At 46.3% G+C, this 21,628-nt stretch overlaps 1 protein-coding gene across 1 annotated transcript in view; it reads right to left on the reverse strand.

Moving 5' to 3' along the window:
- SAMD5 (sterile alpha motif domain containing 5) overlaps window positions 1-18,468 on the reverse strand; it is a 56,432-nt gene extending 37,964 nt beyond the window's left edge. The window contains exon 1 of the mRNA XM_072718862.1: window positions 17,779-18,468. Within this exon, the coding sequence (XP_072574963.1) occupies window positions 17,779-18,240 (462 nt within the window). The 5' untranslated portion in view covers window positions 18,241-18,468. The remainder of the gene's footprint in view (window positions 1-17,778) is intronic.
- Window positions 18,469-21,628: the final 3,160 nt, after the last annotated feature.

Here is a 21,628-nt window from a genome sequence, read left to right on the forward strand (position 1 = left end):
CAATGAAACGCCAGGACACCTGCACCCCGATGTTTCTAGCAGCAATGTCCACAATAGCCAAACTGTGGAAGGAGCCTCAGTGTCCATCAAAAGATGAATGGATAAAGAAGATGTGGTTTATGTATACAATGGAATATTACTCAGCAATTAGAAACAACAAATACCCACCATTTGCTTTGACATGGAGGGACCTGGAGGGTATTATGCTGAGTGAAATAAGTCAACAGAGAAGGACAAACATGTGGTCTCATTCATTTGGGGGATATAAAAAATAGTGAAAGGGAATAAAGGGGAAAGGAGAAAAAATGAGTGGGAAATATCAGAAAGGGAGACAGAACATGAGAGACTCCTAACTCTGGGAAACGAACTAGGGGTGGTGGAAGGGGAGGTGGGTGGGGGGTGGTGGTGACTGGGTGACGGGCACTGAGGGGGACACTTGATGGGATGAGCACTGGGTGTTATTCTATATGTTGGCAAATTGAATACCAATAAAAAAATAAATTTAAAAAAATAAAAATAAATAAAAGGAAGAAAGCCTTAGATCTTAAGAAGTTATCATAAACTAAAATTGCAAGGTCTTAAGTTATCAATAAACTAAAATTGAAAAGCTGAACAAAAGAGAACCAATATTTGTTTGCACTTGGTAACACAGCGGCAATCACACAGAGTTAATGGTTGCTAATCACTTTGTCATCTTGTAATAGAATACAGGACAAGACATCAGATGCTCAAGTTTAACAAGAACTTTTTTTTTACCAAACTGATGTGGTTTAATTTACATGTATCTTTCTTTCGAGGTTCCTTCTGTTGATGGTTATTTGTGATATGTGTTGAAAGACTGAATGAATTCTTTTTGACTTAAATCAAATATAAAACATGGATTCATTCTAGCATAATGTTTTGGAAATCTAAACTAATTAGCATGCTGTTAAATTAAAATAAACATAAAAATCTCAAGATATACCCACTCCTTACCCCACACCTGTTTTTCACCAACTGAAAGCGTATTTTTCCCCCTAAAGCAAGGGTTTATTTTTTTTTTAAAGATATTATTAGACAAGACACGCAGAGAGAGAGGCAGAGACATAGGCAGAGGGAGAAGCAGGCTCCCCTCAAGGAGCCCGATGTGGGACTTGATCCCAGGACCTGGGATCACAACCTGAGCCAAAGGCAGGCGCTCAACCACTGAGCCACCCAGGACTCCCCCTCCAAACAAAGCAAGGTTTTAGGCAGAATGGCACAGTAATGATGATCGCGGGCTCCGGGAGCAGCACACCAGGTTTCGAAAGAAGATGTGCTAATTGTGCGACTTTGGACAAGTTACGTAAGTGCTTTAGGCCTCATTTACTTCCTCTATAAAACAAGCATGACAAAAACATTACCACAGAGGCTTATAACAAGGGCTTAATGAAATACCATGGTAAAGCACTCAACAAATAAGAAATATCGACCATGATCAGTTATTACTATTCTGCATATTTCAAAGCTGTATGTCCTTACATTCTATCTAAAAGTTACCAACAGCAAGAAGTTTATCCTAACTTGTGGAAGTCTGACTGAAAAAGTAAATCTAGGTAGGATGGAAGATTACATTTTAGCTTTCTAAACTCCACAAGGAGAATGAGGGAGGAGGTTCATATAAGAAGAGAAGTCTCCTCCAGACGTGAAGGGTAAAATAAAAATATCTGGAACTAATGACCATATGATTGGATTAATAATAAATCTAAGTTTCACAATTAATGAAATGAAAGGACAATGAAAAAGTTTTCCTAATACGGATTGAGTTCACTACCCTAGGAGCTCTTAGCTCTTTCAGTTTTCCTGCTTCCAAAAGAACATCACTCTCCTTGGCTCACAGATCATTTTTATTATAATTTAGCATGATTATCCCAAAACAGCAATAATGAAGGTGACAAAGAATGTCATATTTCCTGTCAGAGAGAGGGGCTGGCATGGCTCTGTAGTCAAAGCATGTTACTGTCCCGATATTTTAATAACCAATCAGAAAAAGATCAGAGGATTCAGTTCACCACCACTTTCAAGGTAAGTATACCAATATAAGGGGTCATATTAACAGAGATAAATACACCAGCCCAAATTGCTGTGCCAAGAAGCGGTAGTAAAAACTCTGATTTAAAATGACACAGCAATAAAACCCAAAGTTAATGCCACCAACCTAACTCCAAGTCTCTACTACCTCTGTAATGAAGTGGATCTCAAAAGAGTGAAATTACTTTGCATACCCTCTGGCACAGCTCTAATCTATAATGGGTGCAATATGCGTATCTTGAATTTTCTCTTATAGAAGCCTAATCAAGCCAGGGATATAGTGGCTTTATGTGATCCCAGATAGCACCTAATACCCTCTTTCCTTTAGAAGCCTTATAAATGACAGTGACTGGAGTACCAACCTTGGATGCAATTAACAGCTTATCAAATTATCAATTTTTTTCTTTCACATTTAGGTAGAGCTACTTTTCACTTTAACAGGATACTGTACGAAGCAAGTCTTCAGATTGTGTGGCAGTTCTTTATGTAAAATGTTTTCTCTTCATAGGGATTATCTATAGCTCTATTACTTTCTGGCCATGACAATACTGCTACTACTTAATGCAGCAGTACTTTTGTCAATCAAGAATTTCCCAGAGGAGCGTTTCAGAACATAGCAGTGTTCCAGCCTCTGTTGATACATGGTTACTTCAAAGTGGCTACATCATTATGCCTGACTGATGGCTAGCTTGGGAAGCACTGGGTGCATCCATTTCTGCAAACCCAGCTGAATTCAGCGCCTGATAGCGGTTATTTTCTCCAGAAACATAACATTCCCGTACCCCACTATTGACTCTTGCCCTCCAATGACCTTTTTAAAAAGTCCTTCTCTTTGACCTGTCAAGGAATGTTTAAATGTAAATCAAGGGCTTGTTACAATATTTTTCATTGCATCTTCCAATTCTATCTTTGTTACACATTGAGCTGTTGTTTCCATGTAAAGTCAAAGATTCAAATTAAGATGAACTCCACATCAAGTTCTTTCTTGAGGGTTTTCAATTTAATATGTCATCTGGCAAGCAGCCTTCATTTGTTTTTGTTCTACTAAAAGGTCTGGTTAAGGGGGAGGGTGGGAAGGGAGCAGGTGCCTTGTGGGGGTGTTGGGTGGCCAGTGAGTGGACAACAGAGAGAACTCTTCAAAAACAACAAAATCAACAGGGATTTGAATTGAACCCCACCCTCCTCGGAGTCTCCGCCCTGTGGCTCAAACACAAAATATCTGCACAAGCCAGAAAACTAAGTAGATACCCACAACCCTGTGGCTGTGGCCTTTTGAGCTGCAAGGCTGGGTGCTAGACCCACCTCTCACCACTGTGAGGCCTCCTGTGCTTAGGGAGCCAGAGAACCTCGACTTCCACCACAAAGTCCAGGGTAATAATGCATGACAATAACTGTCGGAGAGGTTACCAAACTGAAGGTCAATGCCAAACACTGCTCAGGAAAGAAAAGCTATGCAATGTAAATGAATGTCATCATAGCTGGGAGGAAGAGGACTGGATTCCTCCTCTCAAACTGGTTGCTTCAGAAGACATCGCTTCATTATTTATTTCATCTCTGTGATGCAAGGATGGTTTAAGGTCAGAAAATCTGTTAACGCAACACTGCATCGTGACATTAGGCCCAGTAAGAGAAGTGCTCTCAATTACTTTTAAGTTCTAAAGATATTTACTAGAATCGATACCCATTCCCAATAAAAATTCCCACAAAATTAGAAAAATGAAGATGATTGTTTCACATCAAGAGGAGTAACTTAGATGAGAACCAGTGGCAGAAAAACAGCAAAATACTTGCAGTGTTTCCACTAAAATTTGGAATAAGAGAAGAAAGACCTTGTAATTCCTGTAAAGCACATGATACAACTATCAAGTGTGTTTGATTACACAGAACATTAGAGTTTTACCTTATATCATGTGCCACAATACATTTTAGATGCATAAGAGAGCAAAATGTAGAAAGGAAATAAACAAAAAAGAATAACGGAAGACATAAGTAAATATGAACTGATTTTGGACTAGAGAAAGGGATTTCTAAGGATGAAGGTGATTATAAAACTAGAGATTAACTCTATTTCTCTATTTTTTTTTAAAAGGGAAAACCTAAAAAGCAAATGATAAATTGAGCCAAATATTCTTGACAGTGATAGCAGGCAAACAGATTACGTCTGTTGTGGAGATTTAAAGAGCTTTTTGGACTTATAAAAAGAACACTTAGCCTCAACAGAGTGGTGAGGATATGAACTAACAATGTAGGACAAGGTTTTCATAGTGAGAACTTCATCATCATAAGGTTAAGAAGTAGGAAATAAATCCATTTTATAGATGAGACAACTCAGGTTTAGAAAGATTAAATAACTTGTCCAAGTAAATGATAAAAAATAATTCAAATTCAATTCCGCCTGAGCTTGTACCTTCTATATTCCTCCAGGCTGAAAGAAATTGCTAAAACTATTGATAAAGTAGAATACAGAAGAGTTTTAAAATTTGGTACATACGAAAAAAAAAACCCATAAAATTCTAAGATAAACCACATTCTGAGATAAATCTCTGCAACCTCTATGCAATTATGATTACTTTATTTAATACATAAAGAGCTCTTAAAAAGCAACTGCGAGTAGTCTGAGACCAACAGGCAAGTACCATGAATTGGCAATACAGAATTATAAATATTAAAAGCCACAAATACAAAATTATGTAGCCCAGTAATCTAAGAAATCTAAATCAAAGAATGATTGAAATACTGTTTCTCAAACATGACATTTTCAAATGATAAAAAATTATAATAATCAATAATAATATGGCTAAGGTTTCAACCCAATAAAAAATGATTAGAAATTAAATTAGGATGCTAAACTAAGATAGACTACGTCTTAGTATTAAAATCATTTTTCGGGACACCTGGGTGGCTCAGCAGTTGAGCATCTGCCTCTTGGTCAGGGCGTGATCCTGGAGTCCTGGGACAGAGTCCCACATCAGGCTCCCAGCATGGAGCCTGCTTCTCCCTCTGCCTGTGTCTCTGCCTCTGTGTCTTTCATGAATAAATAAATAGAATCTTAAAAAATATTTTTTAAATCATTTTTCAAATGATACCTGAGACAGCCTTCCCTTTATTCGTTCACAGTGGCCTAAGAGATTCGTGCACACGTACAAAACAAATATTCTTACATATAAATTATTTTTAAAGAAATACATTGCAGTATTAGAAATTGTAATGTAGACAATTTTAAACTTCTAGATCTGCTTCAATGTTCTCCAAGTTTCCTCAATTCCGTATGAATAATTTTCCATCAGAAAAGTTTTGAAAACTTTAGGATAAACACGACTTATCCACTATCAGTAAGACTACCTTAAATCTGTAAAGTTGTTTTAGAATTTACAAAACAACCTAATAAGTATTATCCCATTTCACACCTACTACCACCCTGTGAGAGAGAGGCCAGCACCACTTTACAGAAGAAATGGCTTCTCTTAAGCTAAAATGACCACACTTCTTTATGTCTTCCAGGGTAGGGCAGAGGACAGGCTTCACCCTAGTTGCAGGCAATTCTAAGGTCCCTAAACAAAATAAACTTTTTAATTATAAACATGCCCTACAGACAGTTCTAAACAACGTGAGTGGTAAAACACTCCTTCCTAAATATATCTCTGGTCTAACTTGTACTTGCTGCAGTTACTGCTGAGTTTTAATGGTATGTGCATTCACTTCCAATTAGCATCTTGTTATTACCTGTCCTTTTAATAAGCGCTGTGTTCTGCGTGAGAGTTACCAGACAACTCCTGGTTCTACAGTTGGCACCAACCCACAGACTTGGTTTACAAGAGTCCTTTCCTAGAATAAGTGTGTAAAAGTTGTCTCATCTTTCTTACGGTATGAAGATATATTCCTTAACAGCAGGTTTGAAATAAACAATGATAGAAATATGATTTGGAAAACCAAAGAAACGAAACTTAAAGTACTTAATTCTATTATTCCTTTGTGACCACTCTGAGTTTTTGTGTTGAAAATTCAAAAACAGTAAGACAGCACAAACTGCAAAGTTTAATACCATAATTTGGTTAAGTACGAACTTTATGTCATAGATAAAATATGTTTACTAGGTTTGAATACTTTAAAATTAAAATGCATTCCTTGTTTAATTGTTAATTGCTTGAAAACAAGAAATCAAGGAAAAAGTTACTGTGTATCATCCCATGATTGTGACTTACGATAATTCTGTCAAATAGAAGTAGGGTACTAGAAAGTTCTATACTCTGACACCTCTAGTCTTGTTGTAAAGTTATAAGTTCTAGGGACAACATCTTAAAACTTGGAACCACCGTTCGTTATGATTTGGGTAAACAAAAAATACATACCAATGTTTTCCTTATCTTTTGGACATGTTCCAAATGATGTAGGTCTATTCTGTTTGTATTTATGATTTTATGGAAACCTAACAGTCAGGTTTTTAGAGCTCATCAGACCATTTATTTCAATTAGCAGCAGTAATGAAATCTCTTTAAACTATTAGATGTCACTTAGTCTCTACGTAAGACAGATTGTATCCTTAATGCTTTCTGGCATGATCCACAGTTGTTTATCCTTAATAGTTTTTATATTGACTAAAAACGAGAATTTCCTTCCTATCCCTCCCAGGCCCCCCAAGTCCAAATCAGTGGGTGATCTGAAATGTTTAATTATAAACATTTCAGTTTTTTCATAAAACTTCGAAAATAACTGTTAAAAACCTGTCAAGTTCAGGCAGTAGTAATAATAAGCCAAGGCCTCGGTGCTTGTTCTAACCCTACACAGGCTGTTACCTTCAGAGGCTATAACCATCGTGGTTCCTGGGGTATTTTCCCTTGCTATGGGCAATGTTCTTCCAAATACCTCAGGATATCCTTATCTATTTCAAGGACCAGCCGTGGTCAAGTCCATGTCATCTGACTCACCTTACTTTAAGAAAATTCATCTCAAAAAATACTCTACTCCCAGTAAACTGGGACCAGAGCCATTATATAATCTAAAAAGAAGAACATTTTTATCAAAAACTTAATTCTTCTTCTTCTTCTTCCTTTTTTTTTTTTTCTTTGTCATAACGTGCCTTAGACAACTACCTAAAAGCATACAAAGTTCATAAGGGCATTCTTAACACTGGTGCCCCTACCTTTAACATCTTCTTTGCACTCAAGAATGAGAGGGGAAATGACAACTGTGACTTCTCTAAGATTGAGAAGACAAGCATATAGCAGAGCTTTTCTAAGAACAGCAGGACAAGTAAAGGAAAAGCTATACGAACACTAGGAGAATATCCAAATCCAGATTAACCCTTGGAGGGCTGCATTTACTAATATCTATGCACGGTTTACTTAACTCCTCCCCTCTATGGCCACAAGCACCTTTACACTAATTATCTATCGGAAGAGTCCCTGACTAGCAGCCTTGTGCTCTTTGCAACTATGTACGGAATTGACCTTCGTGTTTTACAAAGCTTTGTTGAGGCATTCCATACTTAAGACTTGGATACACAGAAAGAGCATATTTTTAAAGGTTTCAAAAGTAGGAAAAGGATTATAAATATCATTAAATTTAAAACCACTTTAGAAGTCATACCAAGAAAAAAATACTCATTTTGTTGTCAGATTCTGTCTTCTTTTTCATACTTTATTGACTGTCACTACTCAAAATTGTCAGATTTCATTCTAAATCACTTTAGGTGTTTACCCCAAACCCGATCCACCTCAAGAGAATGAAGCCTTGCCACCACTGCATATGTTCTAGTGTTCTCTAGGCCCTAGAGCTTCAGAAATGTTTTGAGTAACAGAAACGCTGTGATCCACCAAGTAACTGATTTGAAGATTATAACCTAATTTTGAAAGTCTAAATTCCAAAGTGCTTATATTTTTAAAAATTATTTTCATTATTGTATCCTCAGGCAAGAAATGACTGGGCAACATTTGTAGTAAAAATCTGCCACTAATTACCAAATACCTCTATTGTCAGGAACAAAACCTGAGCCAATGGACTTTTCTGTACAAAGCTGACGTAAGACCACTATGATGGAGCCCGGAATAAGCTGAGCAAGATTAGCTATGTCCTATTAGGATCTAACATAGGTGAGCACTCACCACAAGCCAGGCTATGCATCTGGCCAAGGCTATTTGCTCAATGCCTCGATATGCACCAAGCAAGGCCACCAGTATACCTTCACTGTCCCACCTCCAGGAGGCGTATCAACTCTCCAGTCTATGCATGATTTAGTTCACAAGGTTCTTGATCACCTTTGCCTTGCACTGGTCCATTACATTGATGAGATTATGCTGCTTGGACCTAGTGAACAAGTAGCAAGTACTCTAGACTTAAAGCTAAGAAATTTACATATCAGAAGGCAAGACCTCTGACTCAAATTGAGGGGCCTTTTACCTCAATGGAATTTTCAGGAGCCCTAGGGTGGGGGGCAATACTGAGATATCCTTTCTTAAGTGAGGGTAGGTTGTTGCATCTGGCCTCTCCTAAACTCCAAAAAGAAGCACAACCCCTACATGGGCCTCTTTGGGCTTTGGAGGCAACCTATATCCCTCACTGGGAGGTGCTACCCTAAACTATTTACCAAGACACTAGAAAAGATACTAGTTTTGAGTTCAGCCCAGAACAAGAGAAGGCTCTGTTTCAGCTGTGCTGCCACTTGGGCCACTTGTTCCGACAGATACAGAGATGGCCTTTGGAGGTTTTGGTGGCCCCTACAGGTAAATCACAGTGCAGGCCCTTAGGATTTTGGAGGAAGATCCTAGGAACACCTTAACTCTGAACTTGTAGCTTCCAGAACTGTGTGAGAATCAGTTTCTGTTGTTTTATATACCTACTCTGTGGTACTTTATGACAGCAGCCCTAGGGACCTGATAGAAATTATACCTCATCTAATCTCCACAAGAACCTTACATAAAGCAGTCGCTAGCACTGTCCACTTTTTGCAGGAGGCCGAGGTGACCCAGCACGGAGCAGAGCTGGGACCTGACCTCTGCAGTCTGGTTCTGAGCCTGAGCTCTCAACCACCGCAGCCTGGTGTGGGCAGAGAGGACCCTGGGCTGCACAGCGCTCTCCCCCCCGGTGAGCTCCACGAGCCACCCTCATGCACAGGAAGGGTGCCCGCCTCGTGTGAGAGCCTGGCCCCTTTCTGCCCACAGCACACTGCTGCTGAGCCCAGGTTTGGAGCGTGGGAAGAGCAAGTGACGGCTAGTGTGTGATTGGATGGCTGCCGGCGATGCCCACGAATACCTGGTATTTCATGATGATGGATTGATTTCGTTTCATGGCAGCCAGCCCACAAGCAGGGCCTAGACTTGCACGCCCCCGATGATGAGCACCTTCTGAAATTTTGCACCCCAGTCCTGGCGATGCTCCAGAAGTCTGCTTTTTGTTTTGTTTTGAAGATTTTATTTATTTGACAGAGATCACAAGTAGGGGGAGCAGCAGAGGGAGAAAACACTCCCCATCGAGCAGGGAGCTGAGCTAAAGGTAGACACTGAATGGACTGAGCCCCCCACGTGCCCCCGAGGTCTGCTTTGTAAATGACCTGCCCAACTAGCATTTTTTTAAAAAAACATTTTATTTATTTATTTATGAGACACACAGAGAAAGAGGCAGAGACCTAGGCAGAGGGAGAAGCAGGCTCCATGCAAGGAGCCCGATGCGGGACTCGAGCCCGGGGAATCCAGGATCATGCCATGGGCCAAAGGCAGACGCTCAACCACTGAGCTACACAGGTGTCCCCCAACTAGCATTTTAATTCCCAGTTCCTCTTCGGTAGTACTTGATGAATAAACATACTTTGATTTTAAATGTCATCACTGATAATCTTCATTCATGTTTTGACTGAAGCTGATCTTTTTTTTTTTTTGACATTCGAAACAAACACAAAATTCACCAACCCTTGGCATTTGTGGAAACAACACTCAACTGTTTTGTTTGTTTCTTTCAAAAAGTAGACTGCCACATGTGGTACCTCATTTGTATGTGTCCAGGGTCTTGGAAGCTTGACTACCCTACTTTCTCCTACAAATGGACCTTGTGAGCTTGTTTGGAGGATCTAGCAGAGGAATACAGCTCTTCCCCTTGACCAAAGAACGGTCCTCCTCTACTGGGGAAGGTCACCCTCTTAGACTGAGTGCACAGCTTTGGGAGAGATGCACATGGAAGGGGTAAGGGGACACTCACCTTGCCTGCCAGATCAACTGAATCAACCCCGATGATCAATAGGGTGACAAATTGGGGATCCCTGGGTGGTTCAGTGCTTTGGCGCCTGCCTTTGGCCCAGGGTGCCATCCTGGAGTCCCTGGATCAAGTCCCGCATCAGGCTCCCAGCATGGAGCCTGCTTCTCCCTCTGCCTGTGTCTCTGCCTCTCTCTCTCTACTTCTATTGTAACTAAATAAATAAAATCTTAAAAAAGAGAAATAGGGTGACAAATTGTGGAAGGAGCCTCAGTGTCCATCGCAAGATGAATGGATAAAGAAGAAGTGGTCTATGTATACAATGGAATATTACTCAGCCATCAGAAAGGGCGAATACCCACCATTTCCTTCTTTTTTTTTTTTTAATTAACTTTTATTGGTGTTCAATTTACCAACATACAGAAAAACACCCAGTGCTCATCCCGTCAAGTGTCCACATTTCCTTCAACATGGATGGAACTGGAGGGTATTATGCTGAGTGAAGTTAAGTCAATCGGAAAAGAACAAACATTATATGGTCTCATTCATTTGGGGAATATAAAAAATAGTGAAAGGGAATAAAGGGGAAAGGAGAGACACTGAGTGGGAAATGTCAGACAGGGAGACAGAGCATGAAAGACTCCTAACTCTGGGAAACAAACAAGGAGTGGTGGAAAGGAAGGTGGGTGGGGGGATGGGGTGACTGGGTGCTGGGCACCGAGGGGGCACCTGACGGGATGAGCACTGGATATTATGCTATATATTGGCAAATTGAACTCCAATAAAAAATATACAAAAAGAGACAAACAAAAGTGTCTGAAAAGAATGAACAAGATAAAATGTCAGAGACAAACGTAAATTCCACAAGTTTACAATAACAGGAGCTGGAAAAACCTAGACTGACAATGGCATGTGTAATAAATCTGTAGTATTTAGTTGTCTATAAGCTCAGGATGAACTACCTCTGAGACACAGCCTCCTGAGATAGCCATGATGGCATCAGGCTGATGCATATGAATGCAATATCTAGATCAGGGGAGGAGATCCCTTTTTTCCTATTCTGTACTCTCAGAAGACAACTGGATTATGCTCTTGATTTACTAGGAGTAACTGGTTTTTTTAGGAGTAATATCTAGTAGCAGTAATAATTTTTTATGTAGCATTTTATCATTTTTAAGTTTTCTGTGTGCAATATTTTATTTGCCCTAAATAGAAACTTCACTTCCCTGCAAAAAAAAAAAAAAAATAGGGTGACAAATGTCACAGCCAGATCACCTTCACATCTCACATTCAACTGTTATGCGGTACCACCACTGCACATCAGATACTGGGTTAGGCCCTGAACGTACACATCCATTGATTATAAGCAGGAACCGTGTCTATCTGGTTCACTGCAGTAACCCCAGGGCCTAGCTGTTGAAGAAGGTCAGGGAGGGAACGTGACCACCCATTGACCCAAGAGCTGGACTCCAGCCATCAGAGGCTCCTCGCCTCTTCCCCTGTTCTTGGAATGAATGCTACTCCCACTGTTTCCACATTGGGAGGACTTCAAGAACGCAGCCTTGAGAGAGGAACGTGTCACTGAGATTATCTGAATGATATACATGACTTTACCCTGTTAAAACCTCTATAGAAACCTTTACAATTCGGGCAGGCAGGTGCAGAGAGCTACTCACTGTGTAGCCTCCCAAGACAAGCCTCACATGTCAGGTCCCTTGCTCATCAAACCCGCCACCAATCTGGCCTGGTCCACCCCCTCTGGTCCTTCTCTCCCCTCTGTGTATGGGGGCCAGCTTCCAGTTTCACCTAAGAGACTCTGAGGGTATGAACCAACACTGGTACAAGGTCCACATGTCATGCTCCTTCAGCAGACAGATGGGCAGATGGATGGACAGCTGGCTGGCTAAGTCCACATGTTGGAAACTCTCTGGAAAGTAAACTATAAAGAGCCTGAGGGAAGTCATCTCCTCCCGGCCCTTTCCTTCCACCATGGTCCAATCAGGGACTAAACACAGAGAAGCCTAGAAGGATCTTCATTTGCCTAGGCTGAGGGTCCTTGAGGATGTTGATTTGAGTTGGGAAAATTGAACTTCGCTGGCTTCCAATCTATCCCTGGTAACCCCATGGAGGCAGAGGAATGTGGGGGGGGAGATCTGTTGTGATCTCAGCTCTGCCAGGACCCAAAGCAAAACTCCAAAGTTGCCTTCCCTAACCTCTGTCTCTCTAAATATTTCTATATCCTCACCCTGGCCCTCACGCCACCTCTGTCTCCATATTCCTTCATCCCCAGCCGTGTCTCTGGAGCATCCATTAGCAGACCTACTACCCTGGGAGTTTTGTTACATGATTACATTCACGGCGTTGAGGTGTGAAGGAAGCCTAACGCCCTTACAGCATTATTTATTTATTATTAAATAAGTTTCTACTAACTCAAACAGTTTTAGCTGGTAAGGTACGGCAAGCACATACGTTCCAAGTGAAGAAGTCGAGAGGCCTGCCCCATCTTCTCCCCCCTCGGGCCTGCTTTGCGCCTTCCAGGCCGGCGCCCAACAGAGAACCTTCAGAGCCCACGCCCTTCCCACCTGGTGCACCGCACTTCCTAGCGCTGCCGAACCACGCAGGACTTGAGCAAATCTCACGCAGAGCTGCAACCTGCACCAGGTACACACGAATGATGATGGCACCTTCTACACATGTGTAGGCACGTACATCCTATAAGAACTGCGGGGTGCGGTTTACGTTTAGGCACAGCCGTATGCACCAGGTCATAGCACCCAGTACTTATGAACACAGCCTTCTCCATAAACCTCTAAACCCTCCACTCCCCCCCCCCCCGCCCACTAGTATCAGATGGTCAAACAGAGACATGAGGACTCCTCCATGTGACCCCCACCTGGCCCATCCTTCCTCTGCTCTCTCACCCTGGAGGAGGCACCCCTCCCCCACTAGCAGCAAATCCACCTTCTCCTTCCAGTGCTTCGGGTACAATTCCCTCCCACTTCCTCCAAGACCTTGACCTGTGGGATGTCCCCTTTCTCGGGCTCCCTACCATCAACACTTAGACATGTTCCAGTTCCTCTCATCCAAAAAAAAAAAAAAAAAAAAAAAAAAACCCACATATCTCCACAAAACCCTTCCCTTGCCTTAGTCTCCCTTCCCCTCCAGCTGTAGCCACAGTTGTCTTCTCAGCCAAACCTCATTAGAAAGTTGTCAGTGATACATCCAGACGATGGAATGTGTTTCAGCGCTAAAGAGAAATGAGCTGTCAAGCCATGAGGTGACATGGGGGAACCTTAAATGCACACTGCTAAGTGAAAGAAGCTGATCCAAAAGAACTACATACCGGATGCTTCCAACTGTAGGATGTTCTAGAAAAAACTATCGAAACAGGAAAAAGATTAGTGGTTGCCAGGGGTTCTAGGGAGGAGGAACACGAGAGGATTTTTAAGGGAATGAAAATATTCTGTATGTTTATACCTGAAGGTAACATCTTTCTCCCCAAATGTGCTCTTCTTTCGAGTCCCTTACCTCGTCAGAGAATAGCATCATAATCATAACCCAGACATCTGCACGTCATCCCGACCTTTCTCCTTGCACCCCGGGCATCCACACAGTCATCCATTCCACCTCTCAGTTACCCCCACGGCCACACAGTCCAGGCCACCAGCAAATCCCTCCTGACTCGGCAACAACCTAGCTGTTCGCCCTGCCCCTGGTCAGGATCCATCAACAGCCCCCCTCTCAAGATACACTCCAAATTCCTAAATATGAGTTCAAAGCCATCCAGGACCAGCCACTGCCTGTCTCTCCATCTCTCGCCTTTCCCTCCAGGCATTCTGTGCTTCAGCCAGACTTAATCCCCTTAAATTCCCGTTGCCCCATTGCATGCTCAATTCCCTGGGATCTTGACCTTTGCACATACTGTTCTGTCTAGAATATTCTTCCCCTTAGGATCCTGCTCTTCCTCAGTCCAAACCCTCCCAAACTTCAGTTCTCTGACCAAATGCCAAGTTCTAGAAAGCCTGCCCTGACCCACCTCCCTGCAAATGCAGTTGGATGCACCTTCCATGGCATCATGTACTCCCCACTAGAGCAATCATCACACTTTAGCATTACTGTTCATTCCATTTTATGTCTTCCCTGCTTCACCTCAAGTTCCTGGAGGGCAGGGCTTCCGCAACTGGCCAAGCAGAGTAATCTAGAGCCTAGAAGCTGGAAGGGAAGCCAGGTGAAGTACTGAGATGGTATGTATACAGTTGTATCTAATCCCTACCCCATGAAAACATTGCCCATTCCACTAATCACAGCAGTCACAGAAGCTAAATACAGGACAGAAAAGGGACTCATCCAATCGCTTCTTGATTGCAAGCAGTGTTCTTTCCAAGCTCCCGTTTTCTAAAGCTGCAGACCTGCTTTGGAAAACAAAGAACTTACTTTGAACTTAGCTTTTAATTACTGTCTTTGGAAAACAAAGCAAAACTTACCTTTTACTTACACTGTAATTCACCTAAGAAGGGAAGGTGGCAACAGCTGGTAAGATGAACCCAGAACAGCAGCACAGTACCCCAAACTTTAACTGTTCCTGAAGCAAATCCTATAATCCTAAGGTCCTTTCTGGTGATTCTTGGGAAAACTCTTCAATTTACTTTCCTCTGTAAAGATTTGCTATTCCCGCCTTGATCATCCATGGTATAAAACCTGCTTTCAAGCCATCTACTATTCTCGCCAAAATACAAAAACAAAACAAAACAAAAAAACCACCACCAACAAAAAAACCACAGGGATCAAGGATGCAAATAGCCATAAATGAAATGCGAGGCTCCCTCGAATAAGGAGAATCCCAAAAGCACTTAATGAACACCTGCTCATTCTGATCATGACACAGCCACGGAGCCTCGAGACACTATAATGTGGATCCTATTTTACAGAAAGGTCCTAGTGCTATCTGCCCAGGAACAAGCTGCGTCAGAAGACAATTCTTAAATAATTTAAAACCCAAAACTGTAGAGGCAATGCACACAGAAGCAACAAATCCAGAATGACCAACGTGATCTGGCTCTACAGACCTGCGTGCATTAAAATTATGTTCCAGTTCTGACTGCAGGCTTTTCTCGTAACAAATATATAAAAGTGCAGGAACAGAACTTTTTTTTACAGTTCAGTTTGTCATCTCTATTTTTTTGGCCCCCAGGCGGAGTGTCAGTGGAGGTACGACAACACCTCTGCCCCCACTTTATTCTTTCATCAAGTCAAGAACCAGAATTAAATGTGTACGGAAAGCAAATGGGATGTACCTTCATTACCAAACGCTGTTATGGGATTTGTACAGAAGTTGGCGGAAAGAATCACGTAGACGGAAAATAAGCAGTACTATGACACGGGGTGGAATTTTCACTTGCTCAAATACTACACGTTGATCTGGGCAGGAGGGTACAGTCTGAAGCCGACACCCACACATTTCATGTCCATACAAGAATCTTTCTCGGCTTCTAAGTTTGATATCTGTGCCTGTGTTTTTAAGTATCAGACCCAAACGTGACACTTCCTGCACTCAGCTCTCCTCTGCAGCCCACCAGTCGCCTCTGCCCTCTTGCCTGGACACAGCCCTGTTCCTGAAGGATCCGCAAGCCCTGGTGACACGCCTTGTTCTCTGTATCTCCTCCTGCCCAGACCTTGACCTGTGCCCTCACCCTGTGCCCATGCGCTCACGTCTTCTCCGCCCGCACCCAATTCACTTCCCGCGATGTACATCACCGGGGCCGGGCGCCTTGAGCTCCTCTGGCCTGCTCTCTCCGGGACCGCACCTTCAGGGGCCCAGCCCGGCTCTCCACGCCAGCCTTAACCACCTCCACCTCCACCCCCACCTGCCTGGGAAAAGCTCGCTTTCCTCTCCATTCCCCTGCGGGAGGCACACATCAGGAACCCAGAGCGGGTAACGGGAATTTGTGCTTAATTTGAGGCAAACTGTCCTTCAGACCTGCCCTGTTTATTTTCATAAGACACATTTATACTCCCAAGCAGGTTACCCGAATTGCCTCTCTCTCTCTTACAAGATGACATACGGATAATATGAAACCCTTCATTTTCATCTATCTTATCCACTTTTTACCAAGTTTTTGCTTGCCTTTCCTTAAATCCGGACATCATGACCTTTACTTAAGAATATAAAGCAAATCAAGTGATGCAAAACTTTTAGATGATCCATGTTTCTGGGTCTGGGAGCTGTGGGGACAGCTGCCCCCCGACCCGCATCCCCAGCTGCAGCTTCTTTGCCACCGTTTCCCTCTGGGCTTCTCTACAGGATTTCCAGCTGGGAGGGAGGAGGGGGCTCCATTCCCTGGGTAACAAGGAGCAGGCTTGGGGATTGCCTATACTGCCTACTTTTCCCTTTGAAGACAGGACCCTCTACCTGGATGCATCCAGAAACCCAAACTGGGCAGAGTCAGCTGGAGGGCGAGCTTTTGTATGAAAACCAGACTTTCTGTTGCTTATTTATTCCTCGCCCAGCTCCGTATTTCAGCCTTCCTCACAGAGCAGTTGCCATAACCCCTGGGCTCCTTCTGTGGCTTCCGCCCCAGGGAATTCCTCTCTGGCCACTGAAGCTCTCACTTCTTTGGGCTGTGCTCTCTGTTTCCAAACGTGAGTCGACTCAGACTTTCCAGAACTCCCCGCTGTACCTGCTTCGTCTCATCTGGATTAACAGCAAACCCAACTGGTGACCCAGCAAAGACCTGGGCAGGAGACCCTTACTGGCCCCATAATCTCCAGCGTCTTTAGCACTGATCACCTCCCTGCACTTAAGTCGAAGAAACTCCCCCCAAGCGGACGCTTAACTTTCCCCCCAGGATGTCCCTGTCAGCGGTTCACTTTCCAAATCTGCGGCGGTGCAGGGATGCGACTCCAGGGAACTGAGAGCACCAGGGCGTGAGTTTTCAGAGTTGGCCTTTTGGAAGTTTCTCAGAAAGACAGGGAGGAGAACAGGACAAACGAGAGCGAGAGCGGGGCGGTACTCCCCATCCACCCGGGCCCCCTTCGGACCTGGACCCCGCTGGGCAGGCACGTGGACCGGCCTCTGCTCGCGAGGCAGCGGCGCGCTCCGGTGCTTGGCAGGTGAGCTCGGGAGCCCAAGCGCGGGCTCGGTCCTGGTTTAGCACCGACACCTGGGCGTGGGGACCCCGTCGTGGCGACCGCAGGTGACACCAGGAAGGAAGGACTGAAGAGCGAATACAGAAGGGGCAGGCGGAGAAGAGGCCCTCCGGTGCCCGAGGCACCCTTGCCCCGTCGTCGCTGGAAGGGGCGCCGCGCCCTGCACCCCGCGCCCTGCGCCCCGCGCCCTGCGCCCTGCACCCCGCGCCCTGCACCCCGCGCCCCGCGCCCTGCACCCCGCGCCCTGCGCCCTGCACCCCGCGCCCTGCGCCCTGCGCCCCGCACCCCGCACCCTGCACCCCGCGCCCTGCACCCCGCGCCCTGCGCCCCGCGCCCTGCGCCCTGCACCCCGCGCCCTGCACCCTGCGCCCCGCGCCCTGCACCCCCTGCACCGCCGCTTACCTTGCGGGAGTACGGGGGCTTGCTCAGGTGGATGCCGTCGCGGACCAGCTTGTCCCTGATCATGATCTTCAGCTTCAGCTTGGGGTAGCTCACCAGCTCCCTGCTGCGGGGGTCCCCGCGGGGGCCCGGGGCCGCGCCGCCGCACGGCTCCCCCCGGCGGCCGGAGGGCACCGCGACCGGGACCGCGACCGGGACCGCGACCGGGACCGGGACCGCGGGCGGCGGCTGCGGCTCGAGCGTGAAGTAGAGGCCGGCGGCGGCGGCGTCCTGCTCCCGCAGCCGGCGCACGGCCCCCAGGATGCGGCGGCGGTGCGCGGGCGCCAGCACCCCGATGGCGTCCAGGTCCGGGTCCCCGATCTGCTTGCACACCTCCAGGTCGTCGTAGCCGTTGTCCACGAAGGACTCGGCGTACTGCGCGAGCTGCAGCGCTCTCAGCCACTCGTAGACTACGTTGGTGCCCATGGCCGGGCCCGCGGCACCAGCGCCCCAAGTTTGCAGCCTCCTGCGCGGGGGCGGGGACCGCGAAGTTTGCCGCGGAGGGGCCCGGCGAGGGCCGGCGCGACGGGGGAGAGCGGGAGGGCGGCAAAGGGAAGTCCCCGAGCAGCCGGAGCTCGCGGGCTGGCGGCTGGGCGAGCCGCTCCGCGCCGCCCCTGGATGCGCCGCCGCCGCCGCCGCCGCGGGGAGGGAGGGAGGAGGGAGGAGGGAGGGGGGAGGAGGGAGGGGCGGGGCGGGGCCGGCTCAGCCGCGGGACGCGCGGGGCCGCCCCCGATGCGCTGCGCCGGGACCCGCCGGGAGCCGCCGGGGAGCGAGCGCGGGTCGCTGCGGTCCTCGGGGCGGGGCGGGGCGGGGCGGGGCGCGCGCGGCCACCTCGGGGCGCTCCAAGGAGCTGCCGCCGCCGCCCGGCTCCGCCCTCCCGGGCCCCGAGTCTGCGAAAGTTGGAGACGGGGTCGTAGCTCCGGCCGCGCTGGGCGCGCTCCCCGCGGTCCCCCCCTCCCCGGCTCCTCGGCTCGCAGGGTGGCTGCCGCCGCTCCGACCTGCACCGCGGGGACCCGGAGTCGCCCCTGGCGCCTGCCGTCCGGGGAGCGGAGTCCGTGGGGCCTCCCGGGCTTGCTCGGCGCCGGGGCGGACGCCTGGGCGCGGGGCCCGGGCGGCAGGTGCCGCGGACCGAGAGCCCCGCCTGGAGCCCGAGTCCCCCGACCCCGGCCCCCCTCCCGGGGCGTGGAGACCCCGCGTGCGGGTACGTGGTGCGGCGAGCCCTCGGCCCCCCCGGGCTGCCAGGACCTGCGCCGGGCGCCGGCCCCAAGGAGCCCGCACCTCGCAGGCGGACGGCTGCGCATCTCAGACTCGCTTCCAGAACTGCGCATTTCGCTCTTTTTTTTTTTTTTTTTTTTTTTTTGGCAAAGGTGTGTTGGGGGGGTCCTCTTTCCCTAAATCAGAAGAGCTTAACCCCTTTAGGGACACAGGCCCCTTAAAGAACCAAACAACTGCTTTCACCCTTTCCCCCCCCCCCCCAGCAAAACACCCGACGCAGGGGCACCCAAAAATGTTCCCTGCAATTTGGGGGTTTGCAGAGGAAGGGTGTCTGGTTCCCACGGTGAGAGCAGCGAGCTGCCTGGAAGAACCTGCCGGAAAGGAACCTGTTGCGGAGTGGGAGGGGATGAGCGCGAGGGGCGGTCGGGCTACCTGTGGGCCCCCGCCCCCCGCCGGGCCGTCGGGGCCACCCCTTGCCGAGCCCAGGCTCCGGGTGCGTTTCTCCGGGGCGCCGGGATGCTAGAAGCATCCAGCCCTCCCCGCCCCGCGCTGCCGCCGCCTGTCCCAGGCCAAAGCAGACTCACAGTGCCCCCTCGCGGTCGCGCAGGCGAATTTCAAGGCGTTGTCCAAATACTTTATTCACCGTGGGAAAGGGAGCTGAATCAAAGCTTCATATTAGTTCCCTGCGCCCCTTTTAAATCGCAAATGTTGCATCGCGTTTATCTTTGCACCCTGCCGCTCTTTCGTAAGGACCTTTGGCTTTTAGGGGAAAAATATTCCAGCAGTCTGAAGTATGCTGCTGAAGACCTAGAGTATAGGAGATGCTTATTTGGAACTCACTGTATGTCAGGCATCTACCTATGGGTGCGTCTCCATGTCTCTAAGTAATATTATAAACAGTATCTTACAGAAGAAGAAATTGAGGAAGCAGAACACTAATCTGCCCCCCCACCCCCTCCCAGATGTCACCGTTCACGGTGGAGCAAGGGTTAGAACTCTGGAGGGGTAAATTCAGCTCCTGTCTCCTAGCTGCTAACCTTCCCAGGCACTGTATGCTGGAGGAAACAGTGGGACTGTTTGTAAGAAGGGAGTCCCTCTTTTTGGACTAGGAAACTTAAAGCTCCAGGACTTTATCATTGTGGGATTTTTCCTTTTTGAAAGATTGTATTTATTTATTTGACAGAGACAGAATGTGCACAAGCAGGGGGAGGGACAGAGGGAGAAGCAGTCTCCCCGCTGAGCAGGGAGACCAATGAGGGGCTTGATCCCAGGACCCTAGGATCACGACCAGAGCAGGAGGCAGATCCTTACTTAACTGAATGAGCCACCCAGGCACCCCCGTTGCAGACTTTTTCTTTCCCATGTCGTGAGGAAAAGTCCAACAGGGCTGCTTAGCAGTTCTTTGCTTGCTTATATACAGCCTTTCCCCTATGGGAGCTTAGACATTCACCTTGTCTCATTAATCCTCTGGGAAGGCAGCAAGTATTTTTATTTCCATTTTATAATTAGTGAAACTGGTTTAGGGGAAGATAAATGACTGGCCCAAGGTCATACAGTAAATCAGGACGGAGACAAGAACAAACCTGCAGTGTCAAACTGTCTCCCCAACAGGCAGCAGTGATTCTCCTTTATTTATGTGCAAAGTCACCATCCAATTAGGAAATAAAGCATTCTGGTGCTCTCTTTGGAAGGGATGCCTTTTATAAATTAATCGATTGTTAATCAGTCATAAATAAAACTTACTGTTACCTCTAGAGAAAACCTGCTCTCTGGAGACTTGTGAACTGTAGAGATGCTTTCTCTAGATATCCTACTTGTCTCCTACATTTGCTTACATCTTTTATGTGTGAACCCTCAGGCTTCTATCTTTCTACTGCTTGCCGTAGCGTAGGGAACCTAAGCAGATTTAGTTCTGGAGGCTACTGCATGTAACTTCAAATGCGGAGATTTTATAGCTTAAGTGTGTCTCTACCCATGGCAAAGTCCAAAGTAAAACTGGCAGGAATGATTGGCTAACTTTAAGATTTGGAAATAGGATTTGAGAGGTAGGAGGCCCTTCAAGATTATTTCAAACACCCACATTTACTAACCTAAGTTCACACAGCTAGCTCGTGGCAAAACCAGGGCAAGAGCCAGATCCGTTTCCTCATCTGCTCCTTGCAATGTGCTATATTACTTCATTTTTTCTGTAAGTGCTTGGCTGCTGTCAAAATCATTCATTTACTCATCAAATGTTTATCCTGTAGGCATTCCAGTGCCAGTCACTGAGGTAGAAAAGAGAAGAGTTTTCTTCATGAATTGGAACTGAAGAAATTTCAGCATTTTAACTATGTAGAGAATAAATGGATAGGGATTTTTTAATGTATTAGTTCATGAATTAGGAAGATTACAAAGGTGATATTTTCTAAAATCTTTAATTAATTATCCAAATTCTTTGAATCATAACATTAGCCAAAATCTGAAATTAAACTATATTTCACATCCAGACAAAAATGCACTTAAACAAAACAAGTGGCTATTATGCTCTTAGGCATAGCCTTAGAACAAATTAATTTACTCAACACACACTGTCAAGTACCTATAATTTTACGAGTACTTC

This window comes from Vulpes vulpes, chromosome 1, assembly GCF_048418805.1.
Source record: "Vulpes vulpes isolate BD-2025 chromosome 1, VulVul3, whole genome shotgun sequence".
NCBI lineage: Eukaryota > Metazoa > Chordata > Mammalia > Carnivora > Canidae > Vulpes > Vulpes vulpes.